This window comes from Protopterus annectens, chromosome 6.part1, assembly GCF_019279795.1.
Source record: "Protopterus annectens isolate FY-2018-M chromosome 6.part1, PAN1.0, whole genome shotgun sequence".
NCBI classification, from domain to species: Eukaryota; Metazoa; Chordata; order Ceratodontiformes; family Protopteridae; genus Protopterus; species Protopterus annectens.
Window position 1 is genome coordinate 378990984 of NC_056738.1, and position 14813 is coordinate 379005796.

At 43.0% G+C, this 14813-nt stretch overlaps 1 protein-coding gene across 2 annotated transcripts in view; it reads right to left on the bottom strand.

The window, feature by feature from the left end:
* PLCB3 (phospholipase C beta 3) overlaps window positions 1-14813 on the bottom strand; it is a 2354563-nt gene that overhangs the window by 495359 nt on the left and 1844391 nt on the right. For both annotated transcript variants that reach the window (XM_044075790.1, XM_044075791.1), the window contains exon 18: window positions 14245-14329. In XM_044075790.1, coding sequence (XP_043931725.1) covers window positions 14245-14329 — 85 coding nt within the window. The remainder of the gene's footprint in view (window positions 1-14244; window positions 14330-14813) is intronic.

Here is a 14813-nt window from a genome sequence, read left to right on the forward strand (position 1 = left end):
AGGTACAACCAATACAAAATAATTAGAAGAGTTCCTTAGCATGGGGAAAAGCACAAAAGTAATATATCTTCAGGTGGACATAGCAAAACTCATTCACTGGTCCTCAACCTTGTTATCAAATATCAAAGAACTGAAATGTTTCACAACTTTCTCCATTTCATTATTTGTGCTATATTATGTTGCAGCATAACACAAGTAGTGGTCCTCAGAACCTTTCTGTTTCTCATGTATTAATGTCTTCTGACAGCCTGCAGGATGGTGAACAATGTTCAATATATGGACAATACCTGTCTCTTCTTCATTCTCTACACATCAGAATCTGCTCTACCACCACCTGCAGCAAGAACTCAATAGAGAAAGCTCAAGTGGTGGTCAGGAGTCTATACCAACTTAAGCAGCAAAGGAAATGCAGCATTAACCAACATACAAGTACTCACCATGTCTGATGATCTCAGACAGACTCCTGAGTGGATCTTCTGCTTCACTTTCCATATGGCCCTTTTTCTCGGATACTGAGTTACAGTGATCAGGGTGCGGATTTTCTCACTCTGCACATCTAACCATTTAGTACCATATAAGGAGGTGGCTCCAGCTTAATGATCCTCAGTTCTTTAACCACATGAACAAGAGGAGTAAGCAACAAATAAAAATACAGAATAAATCTTCAATACTCACAGGAGTCACTAATGAAGTTGGTTAAGTCTCTCTAATACCACAAAGTCAAATGGGGGGGGGGGTTCTGCTCTATCAGTACCCCAGCTCCAACCCAGACACTCATAAGGTGCCAAAGATCACGGATTAGACAAGTGACGCTGGCAAGTAAACAGACACCAGCTTGAAGCACCGATCTATAAAGCAGGCACATAAGGAGGAAAATTAACGTCTACAACTGAAAGTATTAACCCAGCCAAAAGTGTGCAAAAAGACTGCCTTTCACTAATTTCTAATGCATCAGGAATGCTCAAACATGCAATGACTCCATGGAATACCAGTGTCTCTACAGAAAACTCACCACATAGACCAAAAAACTGTGAGGGAAGAAAATGAGAAGGCTCTTGTCCTCATCCCCCAAAGGTCTACAACGGTAAATAAAAAAAGGTTTCTTTCCTAAGGAAGCTTGCTGTTAGGGGAACAGACCACCCCATCCAACAGCTAGGATGTTCTCTGGCCAAACCTTGACAGTCTTGTTAGACATGATGCGCTAAGGACCTGAAACCTTCATGGTCAAATGGGTGTAGGCACAATGAATCTCAGTCTCAGTCCAAAACATGGAAAGCTGGCAAGGGATGAAAGAAATGAAGTGAAGATACTTGTTTCAGATTCAGTAACCTTTAAAATTTCTGACCAACACACTGGTACTTGACACACCAATGAAAGGGCCTATTGTAAGCACAGATATCTGATTACAAAAGGAGCTTTCTCTTGTCCATTCAGCAACTCTAACCAGCTATAAAAAATGCTGAAGGTGCAATGCAGACTTGCAGTAAGGTCCAGAAGGTACACGAGAACCAGTGAAGGTCTGCTCAGGTCTCAGTAGTAAGTTACCATCAAGCTCAGGGGAAGCAAAAATATCAAATCCCTAAATACAAGTTCAACCACTGAATGTCTTGGGGAATCTTAAGTTCTGTACCACGACACTGAACACAAGCTGAAAATGCCTCATGTTTTGTTAATAAGAATGTGCCAAAGGCAGATTTTCACTCACAATCTCAAGACAGTGAGAAGTGAGATGCCAACCTGTTTAACAGCTCTGTCAGTTATGGTTCAGAGGACGCAGCACTCACAGCAGGCATTGAGGAAGGAAAAATTGGAACATAATAGTTGCCTTATGTTCCTTTATTTTTACCTCTCTGGCTTCTACCTAACTTTTCAAGGGAGGCCCTGCGATTGATCTATACAAGCCTAAAAAGAAGTTCCTGAAGTGGAATTAATATGGGCTAACAACCAAAGCACAGAATAGGATCACATCAAATAAAACAATGCATTCTTCAACTTTACAATGGCAAGTTAGGAAGAACGCCATCAGGAGTGGCTACAAAAGCAGGGAAATAAGGGAGTACAACTGCCTCTTTACAGGACTAGTACAGTCTGGCACAAAAAAGGCTTGCATTCCTACAGCATGAAAACTCTGTGACAGAAATAATTAGTCAGTGACATCACTATATATTTCAGTTTTCAGATAACATAATGCTCCTTCCTCATCCTTCTCTAGGTACTGGCTGAACCTCTCCTGGAAAGAGGACATCACTAGCTAATCCATAGCGGACAACAGTTTGATAATTACCACAAAAGAATGGTCACCTGAAGGGGTGCTACTGCAGGGAAAAGATGCTTGTAAATCCCTTTATATTATCTTCCTAACTGAACTTTGAGGAGGAAGGCAGCATATCTCTGATTACGTTATATGTAGTGAGGTGGGTAAATGAAACAGTCTGGGGAGAAAGTGCTTACTTCAGGTGCACACAAGGCCACTGAAAGACCATCCACTTGCAACAAGTTTTACCTCTGGATCTTCACTATCTTCCACCATATAGAAAACTTCTGCAAATCTGATGCATTTGTGGCAATTAAAGGCGCACCATACCTAGGAAGCAGACATCTCTGGGCTGGAATTTAAACTAAGATATATTAAACATGAGCATAACTTCCTGTACAATTTAAGGTAAAGATCCATGAGCTCATGTGCTGAACAGGGCACTGCCCAAACTATGAGTCTCACTCTCAAAAAGAAGTACCAGACTGCTGACTCTGCACTTCCTCTTACAGTGGTATGCAGATAATGCAGGAAACAGACTCTTGCTGGAAAAAAATGCTTAATATCAGAGAGGGCTTAGATGCTGTCTGAGATAGCAGGCTTAGCTATTGTCAGGTGCATTGGACATGGCATGGTCTCCTTGGCTCTTATTTTGGAACTCATTTGCCCCTGCAAGGGGTCACTTTTAAGACTGTCCAAATGACTCATGCAGCAGATACTTGCTAGCAGTGTCAAACTGAGAGAGATAAGAAAGAGTACAAGCTTATCAGAATAATGTTTACATGTGGCTAGGTGGAAATACTGACAATTTATCAAATTCTGATGAAAATATAGTTATCTGATGTCCGTTTCCTTTTGTAGGCTTCCTCTTCATCAATTTTGTTTTTGTGTGATATTTCATGTTTGGGCTATTATCCATCTATTTAACATGACACATGCCATGATGAAATATTTCGGGTATATAAGCATATGTCCTCTGAGCTTGCCTATTCCCCCTACTGGAACAACTGAACACATTCCTGCAAATCAAAAAAATACAATAGAGCTCTAACAATTAGGTACTTAAACAAGTAAAGTAAGTTACACACTTGCCCAACTTAAAAAGAACGCCAACGGTTGTGGCTGGCAGAGGAGTCACTTACCCACAGTGAGATTAAGTGAAGATATTCTTGAATCATTGAGAAGACTCCTTCAACAGATCAAATGATATGGTAAGAACATATCAGTTACAGCTAATGCACACAACTCTCCCTTGATGGTCCCAGATGTCTGCAATGGAAGCCTTCTTGAAACAGATGTCTGTAATGGAAGCCATTGTGAAGCAAATACCAGAGGCAGCCACTCTATCAGTGGTATGAACTCTGAGTATAAAATTAACAAAGAGACACTGATCTGTCTAATTCGTAAAAAGTGACTGCCTGGAAAATCTCCAGTCTTCACCTCCCTGGCAAAAAGTCAACAAACAAGAACTGGTATGCTCTCATAACTTTATGCTAAGGGCCCTTTCTTCTCTGGTCTCTGCCCTCATAAAGAAAACTGGAAGGATGAGATTTCCAAAATCTTTACAGGACACACTGGGACAACTTAAGGAACACTGTCTTTGTTAAAGACCAGCTATGGTCTCCTAAAAACAAGGGACTGCAGCGTCTACTTAAGGACAGAGGTGACGACCACCAGGAAAACCATTTTCCATGATAAGTTAAATTCTGTCAAGACAACAGGCTTGAACTGTTGATAAGCAAGACTATCAATCAACAAAATAAAGGTCCACAGGGAGATTATTCAAAGCAAGAGATGCAGCACATTAAGGAACTGCACAACTAGCTATCAGTGCTACAATCATGTTATCTACAAAATAACATTGTGCACTGAAAACTAACATATACATCTTGACCACTGGAAATACTAAGGCTTAATTCATACAGTTCTCAGAAAAGGGTCAATATCACCTGCAAGCTAATGAACTGGGATAGTAGGAAGTAACACATATGCATCTTGACCACTGGAATTACTAAGGCTTAATTCATACAGTTCTCAGAAAAGGGTCACTATCACCCTGCAAGCTAATAAAATGGGATAGTAGGAAGTAACATTTTGCCCAAACTGAGAAGGATTTCCATTTGGATACATATGCCTTTCATTCCATAGCCTTACCAATAAATAAAGAGGTTTGATGATCTACATAAGAAGTGAAGCACAAATTAGGCAGCTGCCCCTCCAAAGCAAGGGGGATATCCTTAATTTGAACTTCATGTTCTCTGTATTGCCAGGGACCTGAAAACCTGACAGGCTGAAGGCACATCTTTCTAAGCCAAAGGGGCAGTGAGAATGAGTTTTGGCCTTTTTACCCACAGATTTGTAATGAAATGTGAAATCGATAGGAATGTGCACAAACAATTGTTTTTGCCATGGGAGACAAAGTTGATTGCATCTCCACAGACACACACACACACACAGACAGACACACAGACAGATAGACAGACACAGACAGACAGACACACACACACAGACAGACACACACAGACAGACACACACAGACAGACACACACAGACAGACACACACAGACAGACACACACAGACAGACACACACAGACAGACACAGACAGACAGACACAGACAGACAGACACAGACAGACACAAAATTTCCTCCAGAGTAGATGATGGAGAGTAATGCTTTTCCAAAGTGGAAAAACTCTGATATCAGGACTGCACCCACTCTGGACACCTATTAAGACAAGGCATGTGAATCTGCAGCTTTAGGAAGCAGCTAGAGGACTGACCAACTTGTTCACTTCCTCATTGATATAAATAAATGAAAAATGATAGCTCTGGCTATGGAAAACTACCAGAAGAGCATCACCTCTCACACAGTGTACAACCCTGAGAGCCCCCTTGAGTATATGTCACTGGATGGATATGTTGTTCAGCTAGATGAGAGGCCCCAGATAAAGCTTTATCTCCAAGGTTAGGCTAGAAGAATGGCTCTAGCTGCAAGTGCTGGCTCAAAAGCCCAGTAGCAAAGCACCTATTATGACAAAGTATAGAGGTTTAACATGCAGTATGAGAAGATAAAGCAGAACTCTGGTTTGAAATGTCTTCCACTCTAGGGTTCTGCAACAAGAGTCTGACACTAAAAAGAGGTCCATGAGTGTATGGTTGTGACAAAGGCATCTTAAAATCCACTAGAGAGCTGTCAAGCATGCCAAAAGTTATCTTAAAGTGTGGTGACCATTAAATCCAAGCAAAGCAAGGTTTGAGCAGAGGACCCCTCACTGTTTACTCACAAAGATGGACAACGCTAAGATGTCCTCATCCTACTCCAACAGCTGGAAGAACAAACACTGAAGAATGTCCTGTTTCACACTGATAAAGGCAATCCTCCAATTTATGCTGAGCTAAGCATTGCAGACATGGGAACACCCATAGCAGGGATGCTTTCAGAGCACCCCTGGACAGAGCTGCCAGGAGACAGCCATCCTGGTAAGGAAACATATGAGAGAACTGCCTCCTGTAAGGTCTCGCACTACCAAGTCTAACATTCTGGTAACGACACTGAGCACTCAGAAAAGTTAAAAAGGCAACACTTTGTACTAGAACTGATAGTCTCCTAAAGAGAACGGAAGGAATCTCATATGTGGATCACAAAAGGTGACAAACCAGAAGACAACACAACACATCCACAGACACCAGCCAGCATCTTGAAGGAGGAAGGACACAAGCCTTTGAAGAATGACCAGGAACCAGATTGAAAATGGACCAGAAGTAGGCCAGACTAAAATTCACAGCTCACTTCCAAAATGGGATAGCCTCTGCAGCTCCTCTGAGCAGCTGAGATTGAGCTTGTTTCTACAGTTCTACAGAAGAGTGTAGAGCTTCAAGACATGGATGAGGCATGCAACATTCAGGATCCACTGACCCTTTGTGATGGTTCTCGCAGCAGACCTAGTGAATCACACAATCTCATCCTTTGAGAGCTTGATACGAAGCTCACTTTGGACCTGATGCAGGCCACTTTCACCTGGCGTAGGACTGTGTGCAGGTTACTGCTCCTCTGCTACTTTGCTTCAATCAGTCACATGCTCACTTTTATGAGATACTGTAGATGAGCATACTCAGTGAGATAGAGGCATTGTACTCCTTCACACAGTGACAATGATGAATATGAGGATTCCATGTCCATTCTCTTGGAAATGGACAGAGTTCACCTCTTGACTCTAAATGCCTCAGGCTTGTGAGAAACAACTTAGTCCTGCCACGAGCTCTTGTTCCAGTCACTTCCCACAGACAGGGAAGCTGAGGAGCCATTTACTGCCCTGTGCCTATCCCCAGAGTTAGTTATTAAGGATACTGATAAAGCAGCCTGGAGGCACTGTATCATTGTCCATTCTGCCTCTTAGAGAGCAGATGCCCCTTAACAGCCCCACTTCATTGGATACAGCAATTAACTAAACATTCTTGTATTGACTTCTGTGTCATCTGCATGATTCTGTATTCATTATAGAGACCATAGCATTTTTCCCTTTTTTCCCTGACATAAAGGAGTAGGTTTTGGTTAGGTGGCCCAAACCAGCAGACGGTAGACAATACAATCCGGATCCAAATGAGGACATTCTTAAAACAAGACATCTTTCCATGACAGAAATCAAAAGGAAGTTATGATATGGGAGAAAAATTACTTTATAAAGTTAAAAGATAAGGAACTTAATATTTATAAATTAAATTTGTGTTTGTTAATCAGGAAAGTCTGATGGAACAGTGCCCATTTTCAAATGGAGGCCAGGAGAGAAAAGCTTCACAATATAGATATTTCACTGCACAGATGGGAAAAAAAGAAGTTATTTACTTACCATAACACGTTCCAAGTTTGCTGTCCTTGATCTCGCTTTCCTTCTTGCTGGTTGGGTTCGGAGCAGATCTTCGGCTCCGACTTGGTCGTATACTAAAGCTCGAAAGCTTTTACTGGCTCGAGGCTAGTTCCTATCCCAACATGCCTAGCGGGAGTTACCCAAATCTCATTTGTGATAACCCAAAACACTAGACTATGCAAGCAAAAAATGAATAGACTTTTACATACAAGAGTACACCTGCGTATAAAGGTGTAAAAAATCAGCAAGGGGATAGAAAGGGAGTCTAGGGCTATCCAACTTTATTTATTTATTTTTATCCAACTAGTATGGTAGAAGGGAAACTCAGCCAGTGTAGCCAATGAAAGAACTCCTCTCGATCCTCCAGGAAGGGGGAAGGAGGGTGGGACGCAAGAAGGAAGGCAAAATCAAGGACAACAAACATGGAACATTATGGTGAGTACATAACTTCTTTATGTTACACCGTCCCTATTTCTCCTTCGTTCTTGCTGGTTGGGACCATGTCCCCAGCACCTGTTTCTTGGGTGGCTCACAGAAAAAGACTCTTCAGGACCGTGGAACCAAAGGATGCCCTGTTCCGGAAGGTCACATCTATTTGTAATGACTGATAAAGGTATGAGGATTAGCCCATGTAGCTGCCACATAGATCGAATTTAAGGGCAGCTTGGCTTGAAAGGCAAAAGATGTAGCAAAGGCCCTAGTTGAGTGCCCTCTCCGCAAATCATAGACGTAGGTGATGGTGTCTGAAAGCTACTTAGATAAGGTCACTTTTGTGAATGAATAACCTTTTCTATTTTCTGCAAAGAATATAAACAATTGGTCAGATTTTCTGATGTCCTTGGTCCTGTGTAAATAAAACCCTAACCGTCTATGAACATCCAGTTGATGAAGCTTATACTCTGCCTTGTTGCTACGATCGGGGAAGAATACAGGGAGCTTTATGGATTGATTCAAATTGTACTCTGAACACACCTATGGTAGTAGGAGGGATTGGTTCTAAGAGAAACTCTGTTTTTGTGGAAAATCAAGTACAGAGGACGAATTGATAAGGCCTGTAATTCTGAAACTATCCTAGCTGAGGTAATGGCAGTCAAGAAAAAAGTCTTCTATGTGAAAGATTTTAGAGGACAAGTAGCAGCTGGCTCAAAGGGGGAAAGAATCAGAGCCGCTAAAACTAAATTTAGGTCCCAGGAGGGGGGGGGGTTCTCTTATTGCAGGTTTTAAGAGGATAGTACCTCTTAGGAATGCTTTGCATAGTCTATGGGACATAATGTTAGAGCCCATTTCTCCCACATGAAAATTAGAAATGGCAGCCAGATGAACCCAGATAGTAGCTGCAGTTGCCCCTCGCTCAAAAGTTTCAGCAAGAAATTCGAGAATCTTTGAAAGGAGTGAAGTAAAGGGATCAATCTCATTCTTTGCTCAACAAGAGAACCTCTTTCATTTAATAGCATAAAGTTTCCTGGTAGTGGGTTTGTGGGAGGAAATCAAAATGTGTTGAACTGCCGGGCAAATATCAGGAAGCCTGGCTAAGACTGGAAGTGGAGAAACCAAGTTGTCAGCTTAAGAGTTTGGATGGAAGGGTGGAGCGCACCAGACTCATGCACCAGAAGATCTGGAACTGGGTCCAGGATACAAAGCACGCCACTGCAGATGAGGCCAAAGGAATGGGAACCATATCTGACAAGGCCAGTAAGGGGCAATGAGCTTGTCCGCTATCACGCTGACTTTCCTTGGAATGTGTACTGCGATCAGAAAACATTGGGAAGACCTTGCCCATTGCCATACTTGTAGAGCCTCCCGACACAAGGGATAAGACCTGGTTCTGCCCTGTTTGTTGATGTACCATACTACCGACCCATATTGTCGGTCTGAATTGCTATAGTCCCTGTAGGTAGAAAGTCTTGAAGTGCTTGCATCACTAGAAGCACCGCTCTCATCTCTAGGACATTGATGTGCAAGTGGTACTTGTGTTGCTGCCAAGTCCCTTGAACAGTCTGTCCCAGATAATGCCACCCCCCCCGCTATCTGGGAGTGCCCGTGGTCACTGTGGCTATGGGTTGGGGGGTGAGAAACAGCCTGCCTATTGTCACCACTAGATTCTTCTTGCAGGACTCCATGATTAAAATCTGATGTGACATGGGTAAGTCCTAGAATGACCATTGAGCAAAAAGGAGCCACTGCAGAATTTTCATGTGGAAACGCGCCACAGGGACCAGAGTAACTGCTGCAACCACTGAACCCAAGATTTTGAGGACAAATCTTGCCTGAATTCTCTTTTTTGCCATGAGGATTGAAACTTGACGAATGGCTGACACCCTTTCCTGAGGCAGCTTTGCTATTCATAGCCCTTGTGTCTAAATCTGCCTCTATAAACGTAATATACTGACAAGACAACAAAGCAGACTTTTCATAGTTTATGATGATTCCTAGTCTTGCACAAGTGTGAATTGTGGAGTCCCTTCACTTGATTAGCTGATGCTCAGTGGTGGCAGTAAGGAGCCAGTAGTCTAGCTATGGAAACACCCAGAATCCTAGATGCCTCAGGTGAACTGTAACTACTGCCATGCATTTGGTGAACACCCTGGGGGCTGTGGTGAGACCAAAGGGCAGAGCTCTGAACTGGTAATGACTGGCTCCCAGCCGGAAGCATTGATATCTACTGGAGTGTCTGTCCATTTTTATGTGGTACTATGCGTTGTGGAGATCAACAGAGCACATCCAATTGTCCTGACCCAAAAAGGGATGAATGGACTGCAGTGTTACCATCCAGAACTTTGTTTTCTTGACCGATTTGTTCAGTCTGCTGAGATCCAAAATGGGCCTCCAATCCCCTGTCTTTTTTGGAACTAAAAAGAACCTTGAGTAAGTTCCAGATTCAATTTGGTCTGCGGGGACTTCCTGGGTGAATCTTTTGTCTAGCAACCTTTGAACTTCTAGGTTTGCTTGATCTCGAAGATTGGGTAGAACATCTGGGACTGATTGTTGCTTTTTTTGTAAGGGGTGGTTGGGAGAAGGGAATTTTGTAACCTCTGGATATTATCGATAGTGCCCATGTATCTTCAGTGACTGCCTGCTAGGCTTTGGGTACAAGGATAATCTGCCCCCAACTGCCTCCAGAGGCGGACAGTCGGGCCTCCCTTCAGGAGCACTGGAAGGGCGTTTCAGATAAGGTATCTCTGTCACCCTGATTCTGCAGACCTCCCCTGCCACGAGACCGGTGTCTTCCGTTATTATTTCCCCTTCTGTCCCTGAGGGAAAACCACATGTGTCAGGTGAAGCTCCCTGGGATTTCCGGAATCACATCTTCCCACTCTTCTGACCTTTAGGATAAGGTCTAGAAGGAGCTGAGAAACATACTCCCACGGCACAGTTTTGCCATCCTGTTCACACGTGGTAAGAGCCCAAACAACAACGAGCCATCAAAGGGGGTGTTGGTAAAGGAGGACTTGAAAGGCTCTGCAAATTGACAAAGGCACATCCAGGAGTGCCTTTTGTAAGGCAACTCCTGTGCCTGCTGCCCTACTCGCTCCATCAGCTGCGTAAGAGATCAGCCGCATGGAGGAGGTAACTACAGAAGTCAAGGTGGCAAGCTGAGAAGCCGCCTTGCCCGCAGCTATAGGATCCTGTAGGGTATCTCCCAACTCCTTAAGAAGAGCCTCTGAAGGCATGTAAAATGGGACAAATAATTAAGTGACCTGAGTGCAAAGCCCACTGAAGAAAATATACGCTTCGCATACCTGTCCATCGTACGGGACTCTTTTGTTTGGTGGATGGACAGAAGACGTTTCCGCTAATTCCTTCTTAGTGGCTGCTGCCACCAGCATAGCATCAACAGGCATGCCCTTAGATAGAAAAAGCTTGTCATCTGGTGCAGTTATAAATTTGTTGAACCTCTGCGGAACTGGCTCCATAGTCTCTGGAGAGCTCTAAGCCTTCTGACTCACTACGCCCAACAGTGGGTCGAACGGTGGAGACACCCAAGAGGTGGAGGTTCGGAAACCAAATGAATCCAGGTACACAAACTCACCCTCAGAAGGTTCAAGGGACTTCCAGCCACCCCTCTGCCTAAGGCTTTCCAGGATGTCTGAAAATAAGACATCCTCAGAGGGGACCGTGGGGACCCTTCTGAGTCCTCCAAGTCCGTGTCCGATGTCAGGGATTCAGAGGTGTCCAAATGTTTCCTCTTACATGTCCTCTTCAGAGGGACCTCCTCCGAGTGGTGCTCTGGGGAGGTTTTGGAAGAGGTGGGGCTGCCCAATGGGGCATCCTGGAGCATGGGTTCCCTATGCTTGTTGAGGAGGGGAGGTTCGGAGGCGGACACTGGCACCTAAGGAGGAGGAGCTGATGGAGCCAAGAGGACAGCACACTCCTCATCACCTCAAAGGCACCGCAGTCCCAGCCCAAAAGAGACTCTGGCTCTGAAGAGCCTGGAGATCGCCTCCAAATTGAGGGTGATGGCTCCGAGGCCGATATAGGAGGATAGCTCACCTGCACAGAAGCCACAAGAGGGAGAGTAGGGTCGGACAAGGGTCCAGTGACCCCCCCCCCCTCGGAGCTGACAAGGGAGCGTCGGCTCCCTGATCCCTCAATAGAATGGGGTAATGAGGAAATTGGAGCGGAAGTCGGAACCGAGAGACCAGAAGTTATCAGAACAGATGGTTCCACAACTTCCATGCATTCTGGCTCTGAACTCAAGGTAGTTGGTGGAAGAATCAATAATGATGTTGGTTGGACTGTCGGCACTACTTCCATATGGGCTGGGCACAATAATAATTTTGCTAATTCCCGTGTCCTGAGAAGCCTCTTCACCACCCTCTTCACATTACCATCTGAATCCCAATAAACAAAGTTTAACTACAGACCAAAACATTTTTTTTTTGTTAGAAGGAAGGAGGGAAGGGGGAGAGCCTCTAAGCTAAAACGGCAAACTCCCCCAACCGAGGAGAGCCTCTAACTTAAATGGCTGCTTCTAGAAAGGAAGGGAATAAGGGGAAAGCCCTCTAACTAAAAATGGGGCTGAAGGGAAGAAGAACACTCTAAGTTAAACAGGTTTGCAAAGGAAAGTAAGTAGGCCTATAGGAAAACGATGGCCACAACCATCAACAAACAAAAACGGAAGGTTAGAAAGAACACTAACTGCCCTCTAACTAAAAAAGGGTGAAGAAACTCTAACACTAAGTATTAAATATTTAACAAAATATGCAATTTTTGTCAAAAAAGAAAACAAACACCCTGAGCCAGTATTCAGCAATCTCGATGCTGCAAGTGGCAAATGAGATCTGGGTAACTCCCGCTAGGCATGTTGGGAGAGGGACTAGCCTCGAGCCAGTAAAAGCTCTCGAGCTGTAGTATACGGCCAAGTCGGAGCAGAGGATAGGCTCTGAACCCAACCAGCAAGAACGAAGGTGAGATAGGGACAACATAACATCAAAAATTTCTCAGTTACCTAATGGCTTTCAAAATGATTCTAGTGAGTTATGCATTGTGTGCTATCAGGGGAAACTACTTCCTCAGCAGACCGACTTAATGCTGCACTTCTTGCAACCTTCTGGTGTATGTGGACAAACTCCTACAAGAAGTTATGAGTGCAAATGTAAATGTATTAACTCCACTGCTACACATCTGCAAGTCAAACAGCAGGTCACCTGCTCTAGGGATTTCAACTTATCAACTCAAACAATATATATGCTGGAGAGACAGATGTGTCTCAGAGATTGCCCTTTATTCGGAACAGGCTTCCTTTTCACATTAAGCAGAGCCTTTCCCTGGCCCTCTTCAAATGCAATCTGAATAAATGGATGGGGAATTGGAAATTCACACCTGGGGTAGTGCCTATTTCCTTTGCGGACAGGGGCCATCTGCAAGATTCTCAATGCACAGGCACAAATCCATGCCACCCTCTTGTTCCTAGGGCTATATATTAAGTAAAATCTAGTTATATTGGTCAGGCTTGCAAGGGGGCCCTTAAGCCATTAAACTAGTAATCTCCTATGAACAACCGTTAGTTAAAAACTGAAGCACCCGACCATCATGAATATCTACATGTACTAAGATCCTGCAGTACAGAAAAAAAATCATTATAGGACTTCTCAATTCAGGGAGTTTCAAGTGCCATTGTTTGTTAGATGCTGTTGTTTGTTTCATTGAAAAACATATATCTAGAGATGGGCAGCATAAAAGAGAAAAATTTGTCTGAGTGGCTTCACCATGTCCTGTGGTTAGCAACAAAGAAAAAAGCAAATGATTTAGTAAATCCAAAAAGCTCAGATATTACATTTTCAGAAGTACAGCTAGACTGACCGGACAACTCGGGCAAGTAAAAAAATTAAACAAGTCTAAAGCATGCATAGTCCTATTTACATAATTCATATGATAGACTCACGGGAAGTAATTTGATGACAATAAAATGCAGAACACTTAGATCTCCACGGTACATGTTGTCACATTTGCATTAGCTAATTTCTTCAGTACCCACAGTTCTACCCCAATGCTCCATTTATTTTATCTAATTACATGTCTCCTACTTATCATAGGATGAAAGCCTTTACAAACATGCAGTAGTCATGCTACAGTCAATCAGTATCTAGTAAACAAAATAAGAAAAAGATCCATGGCTTAGAGCTGTTATGTACTGGAGTAATATTCTGTCCCTTCTCAAGTGCAGCCCAGAATAGTACACAAAAATCTGCTAAAGCAGCATGTTACCTTACACAGAACACAATTTTAACACCAACTAGTGGGAAGTAACTGCACTGCACTAAGACTTCCATTATTTTTGTATTTACGCATGCGTGACACTTGAGTGATTTGTCCACTCTGGGCCCAACCTGTTTTTTCTAATTAGTAAATGAAATGCAACAGCAGAAGGTCAAGTACAAGACAAAAGATAATTTATATTTTCATCAAAAAATAGGCAAACATGATATGTGACAAAACAGCTAGCATCCATTTTATAAGTGAATGGCTCTATTTAACAGACTTAAATGCAGTACTGCAAGTGGCAATTACACACAGAAGGTAACCATCAAGGACCAAAGGAGGAAATTAAAACTTTAAACAGTGTTCCATCACCATGATGCAAAGCTCATGTCACCTATACCTGGACATTTGGCAAAGGATACTCCACAAATTCAATGGGACACTTGGTAAGTTGCTCCAGGCCTTTTGTCTCTACAAATGATGACATTTCATAGTATTTGTTTCTTTCTGTACAGAGACACAGAGAGAGAGAAAACAAGTTTATTTACTTGAAACAATTAGCAGAACTCCCAAGTACATCTCAAAACAAAGTGGAAGGCCAGGGAATTAAAAACAATAAAAAGTCTAATTCAATTACCATTTCATAACAAACAAAGAAAACAGAAGAAATACATTATTTCCAGTTCCTCCATATCAATAACTAAGAAGGAAAATCAAAAGACTCAAAGTTTCTTTAACTACCCAGACAGAATAAAACTCTCACTCTTCTCTGACTCCTATGTGGTGAATTTCTGTCTCGACTTCTGGGTTAAGAAAGGTCCTTTCCAACAAGAACACCCCCACTTCAGAAATACTGGTATTAGTAAAACACTCACTCTGAAGACTCCAAACATAGTTGCAACATAAAAAACACCTGTTGGAAAAACAGAGGATGTTTACTCAAAGGCTTCCCTACCTAAGGAACTAGCTTCATGTTCAGTCAGGATAACTG